The sequence below is a fragment of the Geospiza fortis genome, unplaced genomic scaffold (genome assembly GCF_000277835.1).
Source record: "Geospiza fortis unplaced genomic scaffold, GeoFor_1.0 scaffold112, whole genome shotgun sequence".
Classification (NCBI taxonomy): Eukaryota; Metazoa; Chordata; class Aves; order Passeriformes; family Thraupidae; genus Geospiza; species Geospiza fortis.
In genome coordinates, this window is record NW_005054298.1 from 10028015 (window position 1) to 10037182 (window position 9168).

At 41.1% G+C, this 9168-nt stretch overlaps 1 protein-coding gene across 1 annotated transcript in view; it reads left to right on the forward strand.

Moving 5' to 3' along the window:
- The window catches only part of TFCP2L1 (transcription factor CP2 like 1), a 31456-nt gene extending 26009 nt beyond the window's left edge, over positions 1-5447 (forward strand). The window contains exons 12-15 of the mRNA XM_005416036.3: positions 503-603; positions 1568-1710; positions 4123-4174; positions 4614-5447. Coding sequence (XP_005416093.1) covers positions 503-603; positions 1568-1710; positions 4123-4174; positions 4614-4651 — 334 coding nt within the window. The 3' untranslated portion in view covers positions 4652-5447. The remainder of the gene's footprint in view (positions 1-502; positions 604-1567; positions 1711-4122; positions 4175-4613) is intronic.
- The last annotated feature ends 3721 nt before the right edge of the window (positions 5448-9168 follow it).

The following is a 9168-nucleotide window of genomic DNA, read 5'->3' on the forward strand; positions in this document are numbered from 1 at the left end:
GTTGTAGCATTTAGACTCCCTCTTAATACTTCAGAGAGGTTTTCTCAGGGACTGGAGATCACAATGATACTCAAATCCAAGCACAGCTCAGAAATGTTGCCAAAACAAAGCAGCATAATGTGGATCTCTAGTGGTTTATTTGCTACCAGCTGATAGCTTGCATCCATTTCATGAGATCCACAGCGTACAATATCCTATGCTGCTCATAAGTTCTACAGCTGAGCAGGATTTAAATCAGTAGAGGCAGGCATGATGAACTGCTTAGCAAGTGCTGTGAACTGTTTGTTGTTACCTGATCTTGAAAAGATTAAGATGCTCTGCATCACCTCCCAGGACTCTCTTGCTGGACATCCTAGGCTGTCTAGTCACCAGCATCAAGACTATCCCTTAGTTTGTTACTTATGCATGGCCTGAATGATTCCATCTCTTACTGTTTGATAACTGACCTGGAACTATTTCAGATCTACTAAATAACTTACTACTGGTTTTGATTAATCCACAGAAATGTGAGGCCCAAGATGACAATTTATGTCTGTCAAGAACCAGAGCAAAACAGGTCCCATCTCCACCAAAAACGAGAAAATGGAGATGGCAGTCTTTGTGGTAAGTTCTTATGTATGGATTTTGTTAAACACTTACCTGGTGAGGATGCTGCTTTCTGCCTGAGCTCCTGTGCAGGACAGCTTGGTGTCCTTAGTGTTTGAAGGGATCCTGTTTATCCCAGTTTTGCTACTTTGGTTATGGTTTCACAGCTACAGATTCCAAATGGCACTGTCTGCCTGGGGGACAGACCCAGCTTACAAATTATCTGCAGAGTGCCACAGCAAAATCTCTATTCAGTTCTTAGTAAGGACAACAACATTAAAAAACACCCTTCCAACCTCAATTTTCTTTAGATTATGTCTTGTTTGAAAAAAATCAGGGAAGTGGAAGGTCGGTAGGTCTTAAAGTAATGTTATGATTCTTGAAAGTTCACAGCTTTTGGGAATTTTTCATCCCTCATGACACAATGTACAATCAAATTAGAACAAAGATTATCCTTAAATCTTGCATTTAGTAATAAACAGGCACAGCTTTCCTACCTGGTAGCTATAATTTGGATTAGATTTCTAAAACAATACTGTCATCCTTATATATTGTATGTTCGAGTTTGTGCCTATGGAATCAGTGAATGGTGTCTAATAAAATACTGCTTTTGTGTGACATAGCATGTGTTTTACTATTTGATTGAATTCTTTTTTTTAAACTTCAAAAATCAGTAAAAGAAGATTATCCAAAAATATAAGCAGCTTTATGAGAAGGCTGTTTTAGTGCCTCATGGTGCAAGTTGTAATTAGTCCCCATGTTTTCCTCTGGGTAGAAGTTGTGTGTGTTTTAATTGCCTGCTGCATAGGAATAGTGGGTATTTTTCAGCAAATTATTAAGCCAGATATTTGGGGGATGCCTTAAAATACTAATCTTGTTTATTCCATTTGAACCCTCATCTTAAACCCATTTGGTTGTTGATGCTGAGTGTGTTGGTGCCATCTGTATTTGCTGTTCTGTAGCTGCTTTCCACTTGTTGCAGTGTATCATGCAATCTTCTTAGAGGAGCTGACCACGCTGGAGTTGCTGGAGAAGATTGCAAACCTGTACAGCATTTCTCCGCAGCAGATCAACCGCATCTACCGGCAGGGACCCACGGGCATCCACGTCCTAGTGAGCAATGAGGTGAGGGGCTGAAGGGGCTGCAGCTTTGTCTGAGGTGGAACAGTTGTCTGACTTCTTGGAGTTAGAATGAACTTTCAAATTACGGAATGCATCTTCAAGCGAGAATTGTAAAGCCATTAATCCCAACAAGTCAAAGTAGCGAATCAGCATGCACAACGCTGATTTTGGTGTGGTTTCAAGACCTTTGCTTTGTAAAAGATGTTTGGGTTTTTGGTTTTTTGGTTTTTTTTTTAAAGCAAAACAAAACAAAATTGGTCATTTACTGCGTTCTACCTGAAAAGAGGTTGTGGCAGTGTGGGGCTCTGTCTCTTCTCCCAAGTAACAAGTGTCAGGATGAGAGGAAATGGCCTCAAGTTGTACCAGGGAAAGTTTAGCTTGAGTATTAGGAAAAAATTGTTTATTGAAGGGGTTATCAAGCATTGGAACAGGCTGCTCAGGGAAGTGGTTGAGTTACCATCCCTGGGGGTGTTTAAAAGTCGTGTAGCTGTGGCACTTGGGGACATGGTTCAGAGTTGGGCTTGCTGGTGCCAGGTCAATGTTTGTGCATGGTGGTCTTAGAGGTTTTTTCCAGCCTAAATGGTTCTACGAATTTCTTTTAATTTTGGCTACTTACACACATGTTGAAGTGAGAATCTAAAGAACCTTAAAAATTAAGTAGGTAAGTTGCCCAAAGAAGGTAAGTTTGAAAATCTGTAGGGCAATTAGTTTTACATCTTGGCCCATGTTTCCAGGCACTGGGTCTGTCACTATATGCATACTATAATTCATGGACCTCTGATACGGTTTGTCTCCCATTATATGATGCCTTAATTTAGTCCATTCCATTAACTTACAGGTTAATAGTGAGTTGCCTTTCTTCCTCTTTTTCCTCTGCTAAATTACTTACTCATTCATGCACCAGAATCACTTAAGGAGCTTCATTTAAAGAAGCATTGTTAAAACAAATGAAGCAGAGCATAGGTCTCAACTGGAGCCTAAATGGAGGCTGTAATGCTTATTCCTGAAGTCTCCTTGCTATTCCAGCCTGATTAAATCTGAAACTTCAATGCTTTATGGATGCAAAGTGCTTGGAGGCAGCTCTTGGTAGGGGAATTGCATGAACCAGCCTGGGTATAAGGCTTTAAGTATTTGCTCAAGTCAATTATTAACAAATTCTATTGCTTTTCTAATATTTTTTTCTTGTTCTAGTACTATAGTGGCAAGAGTGTGGCACTCTGTGAATGTACTTCATGCATCATTAGGCAAAGACACACAAACTGGCCAGAGAAGCTTGATTTGAAGGAGTAGAGGCTGGATGTTAAATCCAAAAGAGTATAGGGAGATCAGTCTAAGTTGAAAAGGGTGTTTTGATGTGAGAAATTACAGATGAAAAATGCACTTCTTGAATGATACTCAGTAGCTAGGAGAAGGCTTTTTCACAAAACTGGATTTCATGAACTGATCAGAGGGGTTCAGGTCACTGTTTCCTTCTCTGGAATTGTGTCCAGCATTTGCTTCAACTGTGTGAGACACCTCCTGAAGGTAATTCACCTCCTCTGTCCCACATAACTACTCTAAGATGGGAGGAAGCTAAGGATGAATTGACTAAGGATGAATCTTAAATGGGCTTTTGATATTGCAGCTGAAATAATCTTTATCTCCTTATTTAAAGCTGTCGCTAGAATCTGCACCTCTTCTGAAAATCTAGTTGCTAGTTGACTCTCATGAATAGCTCAAATATCTTTAGGTTCTAGTCTTTCTTGCCATGATTTGTCTTGCTTCTTACAACCGTTTCATTACAATTCTTGTTCCTTGACAAAATACAAACAGGTAAATGAATCCTGCAAGCACAGCATGTGTACTAATGTCTGATCAAAATAGCCAGATGGATGCTGCTGAGGTGGCTTTTCAGTAGCAATTCCTTTATTCAGCAGGGAGTCCATTTCTTGGGGTTTTCCATTCCCCAGGTATTCTCTAAATGCTGATGTAAGTTCAGCTGAGCTCCATAGTTCAGCTCAATATATAATTACCACTGTTGGATTTTAGGAAAGGGACTACCTTAATCCTGTCTAAACTAGTACAGCTTCACTGAAAGCAGCAAAGAGAGTGATCTTTAATAGAAGCATTGTAGTGGTACAGGAGCCTTCAGGATCAAGAGCTGCAAAGAGGATGGTAGAATGCTGGATAAGCTAGATCAGTTTCAGGCAAGCACATTTAGTGTGAGCTTCCCTTAAACACGCTAGCAACTGCAAGGACCTTAATTGATCAGTCATGTACGTTAATAACCTCATGGGCAGGGTTACTCAGGACTGTGCAGGACTAGACACCAAGTGCTGTTTAATACCTCTCCTCTAAGTCTATACTGGCTCTGAAAGAATTGTGAATTTAATTGCTAAAAATGTATTGTGTTGGCTTTTTTCTTCTGCCCTTCAGATGGTGCAAAACTTCCAAGACGAATCCTGTTTTGTTATCAGTACATTGAAAGGTGTGTATTGCTGCTGCTGTTACCTGTTACTCTAAAGATAATTCCTCCTTTCAATTGCACTAAACATTATCACAAACTCACTGCTGTTATCCTGAAAAGATAAGTAATCTAATCTAGTGTAAGTCAAGCTGTTGCCTACACTATGATAGACTGATCAATGCTTTACTCCCAGTTACACTGTTACAAAAATTCCATAAATCTATTGACACCACTGACATAAATGAGCAGGAAGCCTTCGAGTAAAATGATAAAATATGATAGTATGTAGGGGTTTTTTATGTAAATTATTTGACTTAGGTGTTCAACATTGGTTTTCATGAGTGGGTCGTGAAACAAGTGTATAAACTATTGCAAACTACCTAGAAAGAAAACTTGAAGATCTGTATCTCTCGTGTTTCTTAAAAGCAATGAAAATATGCTTTGCATTTCTTTGTTACAGCTGAAAGCAATGATGGCTACCACATCATTTTAAAATGACCGTGCTGCACAGAGAGACTTTAACGGCCTAAAACTTAGTGCCTCACTGAGATTGCTACAACCTAGACTGGAAACATGAAGAACCTTCTGGATAAATGCTCCTATGAACTAAGAATTACCAAACAGCTTAAGAAAAAACTTGCTTTTACAGATAGAAATTTTTGGTGGTGTGTGATTTTGGTGGGTTTGGTTTTTTTGTTTGTTTGGTTTGATTTTTGTTTTGGTTCTTTTGGTTTTTTTAAGCTGGAGCTGAGAACATCCTCAAAGCTTGTACATGTTTTTTCCTCCCTCCCTTCCTCTTCAGTCTTGAAAATTGTAGAGGTTTCTGCTTATTACTTAGAAACATCTGCCTTGTACTAAAGGGAAATGAAAGATAAACAAATCCCAATTCTCTTCACCCCTCATGTTCAGATGAATTTATTTACTTACAGTTCTGAGTGCTCTCTTGCTTTCAACACACACCCTGATGCTGATGGATGTGGACTCCCCAGGGTTCCCCTTGTACTCTGTGAGGTGGAAGGCGTGGGGCTACCTCCCAGAACAGATTGGGCAGTGCAGAGGATGGGTTTAGTGCCCAGCCTTCACCACAGTGTCAACTCTGGAAGCCCACACTTTGCTGTTCTGCACCTGCAGGTGTGCTCCTAGTCCAGAGACCCTGGTCCCTCCTGACAGACCTTCTGTAGTACCAATCTGGCAGAGCAGTTCTGAGGGGGTTCAAGGGAGGACAGACAACTTGTGGTGAGCAGTTCAGTACCATATTATTGTCTGTGGCTTAAGAGTAGGCTCCTTGAATGAAGCATGTGAAGGTTTTCTGAGGAACTGTTTTGAGCATTGGAAGCTCTAGTGCTCATGACAAATTCATACTATGGATTTATTCTACTCTACAAATTAGTGATTAACTGCTATCTTTACTGTAACTGGGAATTAGAAGTTATAATCTAAATGGATTTTCATCCTGTTACTGGAGTAAAACTGTTTTGATCAAGACCAAGTAACAGATCATCTTAGTTGCTGCTTCTTATATTCTTGCTCTTTCACCTTTGACCCCTGTTTCCCATATCTGTAACTATGATCAGCTCCACCCTCCCTTGGTCTTTTGGGACTCCATCCAGGCTGCATTAAGCTGAAAAGGTGGCTTCCACTGAAGTCAAAGGCAAATTGGATCACACCTTTTCTGCATGGATGAAACCATTTCACTTTTGACAGCTAATATGGCTGTTTCCCCAAACTGAGTGTCTATGCACCATCAAAATCTGATTCTTGAACATTTCATTTCATCCTGAACTGACATGGAAAGCTGAAATACCAAACGTTTTCCTGGAATGGAAATTTTTCAAAAAATGAGAAATTGTCAGCTGGAAAACACTGAATAAAATGTTCCAGCCTTTTGAAATGGAAACATTTAATTAAATCCATTTGGCCCTTAAAGCAGCATCAGTTTGAGCTACTGTTGCAGCCCTCAGAAATTGTCATTCAAGTGCCTTGTGCGCCATGTCTCCCTTGGGGCTGAGCTCTTTGGCTGAATTACAGATCCCATGATGCTCCTACCCTGGGTTAGTCAAACAGGGAATGCGTCATGAGGGCTGGAGAGGTGCCCAGGGAGAGAGGGGGCTGTGGAGCCCTTGAGTTACAGCTCCCAGCTGACACTGGAGGAATTCGGACAGACACGGACTGATATTTCTCTGACAAAAGTTATGTGTTTCAAGTGTTCCCAACAGAAATAAACAGCAAAATATTGAGAAAAGCAACATTTTTTTCATTAAAGCATCAAGTTTTGCGCAAAAAACCCCACCCATCTCCACTGATTTTTTTTTTTTTACACCGAAAATAATACTAGAATAGAAAACTTGTGTTACAATGGGAAAACCTTCAGCCAACTCAGCTAATTGAGCAGCAATGCCTCCTTAGGCACGATCTTGCTCAACTGACTGTCCTGGATGCTCCATGAATTGTAGGCATGCAAAAAGGGTGTCTAGGCTTTGGGATGTGGTGGTTCCCCCTTCTGAAATGAAGGAATTGAGGCTTCTTGGTTGAGAACCAAGCTGTGTTGGTGAGGAGCAGCTCCTGGCCATGGAATCCAGGTTGTGGCCACACACAACTGCCTTCTAAAACAGTGAATGAATTCCAGATGCCTCTCTGAGCAGGTGGGCCCAGTGTGCTCCTGTGCACCAGGAGCTGCTTGATTTATTTTCTAGAAGGTGCTTTGGAAGATGGATGTTGGCTGTGGTTTTTCATCCTGCTCTGTAATACTGGTCCAGTGCATGGTGTGGCTGTCATTGGCATGCAGCTCAGGTGAATCTCACCTTGTGGGAAGGGTTCTAAATAGACCTTGAAGCTGCCAGGAGTGTAGCCTGTATCATATATCCACTTGGATGTGATAGCCCTGTAACTGAGGGGACACAGCAATACTGATACAGTAGAGTGAAGAAAGGATAGAAGTGGCTTTGCTGCCAGAGTTAGGGACTGAGAACTGTTTGCTTGTTATAAAATGTCTAACTTCTTGATTCTTTTAAAAACCAACTCTTGCCTATAAGGAATTATATGCCAAAGTCCTCATTGTGTTTCAATAGCACTTGCTTGATGAATTTTGAACAAAAAGAAGTCTCTTAGGGCCTTCCTGTATTTAGATTTTTAAAAATAAATAAAACAAATAATTTGAGGATGAATTTGACAAAAGATCTTGGTCTCATGCTCTAAAAAGATATACCAGAGTAAACAATCCTATAGTCTATGTATATTTTCCTATGGGTTGGCTCTGTGTGAGCCTGTTGTAAAGCTGTATGGCTTAGGGGTGTGTGTAATACCTACCCTTATTTGACAGAGTAGTTCTAGTCCTTGTTTGACCTCTGTAGCCCCAACAGGAATTTGGAGGTTTGTGGTTAAGTAACATAAACATCCATGGAGACACAGCATGGCTGGTTTGGTGTCCAGGAGGCTGCTGAGTTAGTTCAGCTTAGACTCACACACTGTCTTGAGTTGAAAGGGACCCTGAAGGGTCACAGAGTCCCATGCCCTGGTCCTTACAGGAGTGCCTAAAACTGATCTCTGTGACTGTGAGTGTCATCCAGAGCAGCCCAGGTTCTCCTTGAACTCAGGCAGGCTTGGTGCCATGGCCAGGGGCAAGGGAGGTCCTGGGCAGCCTGTCCCAGTGACCAACCACCCTCCCAGTGAAGAGCCTTTCTCCAGTGTCCAGTCTGACCTTGCCCTGATTCAGCTTCACTCCCTTACCTCACTTTTGCTGCTGGTCACCAGAGAGGGGAGATCAGCACCTCCCCTCCCCTGCTGCCCTTGAGGAAAGTGCAGAGGGATAAAGAGAGAAAGACTTGTCTCACCTGTGTGTCAGGTAATCCTTGACTGGCCTTGGATCTGCCATCCCTGGAGGGACTTGTTTGACCTGTTTGTGGAAGTGACAGCCTGCCTCCAGAGGGAAACTTTTGTTTCCTCAAGAGTGGAGGAAGCACAAATGTTTAGTCTGGGATAGATATCTAAATTCTAGATAGACTAAAGGCAAGGGAGGTGAGTAGCTCCCACTCATCTAAATAGCATTTAGTTTTTTATTAAGTGCCTGTTACACTTATTTTTGCTCTTTTTTATTGTTGTTGCTTCTATTTCTTTCTTAAAAAAGTAAGAAAACCTACTCAAAGTGATTTAACTGGAACTTTTTACAGCTATATGTGAAATTTGTGCAGCAGAACTTTATAAGGACTGGGGCTTAGGATGACAGTGAGTAACACAGTTTCCCAAGCTGTCCAGCTCTTCAGTTGTGTGTATGATGACAGCCACTATGAGTAAAAGTGGGCTTGCTGGGGATGAAAAGGCAGAATCATTATGTGATGAATACCAATATGACTCTAGCCAGTACTGCAGAGTATAAACTTGCATTCTTGTCGGATCTGTACCGTCTGTTTGAAATTTCATAAATTGTGGCATTTTCTCTATCAACTGAGTAAATTGATAGAGATCAATTAATATGACTCTGGTGATGTCTGGAAAACTCTCAGTAATGCCCATGATACACAACTGCAGGGCAGGGAGAGGGCATACGATCTGGTGATAAAATCATGGCCATCTGATTGAGGTGGCAGGACTGGTGCTTTAAAATTAAAGCTCCTGTTCTTTCTGCTGGCCCTGCATGGTTAATTGGCTAAAGTAGAAATAATCATTCAATATGGAAAATACTGGAATTCTCATTGTCTTAGTGTGAAATTTAATGGGCTGAAGTTTCAAGACTCGGAGGTGGTAAAAGGATTCTTGCATTTGAGAAGCCCTGAATGGCACTCTCCTTATAATGTAACATATACATATATATGCATATATCTATACATATATATCCACATACATACTGTACTGTATCAACACATATTTGTGCTGAGTACACGTGTTCTTTGGCTTTAACTGGTACTCTGCTTTGTTTAGTTGCAGTTCAATGTAAAAGACTCTGGTTGATCAAGCTTCAAAACCCAGCCATTCCTTGGGTAGAAATGTAAAAGTCCATAGTAGCAACTAGGTGATTTGGA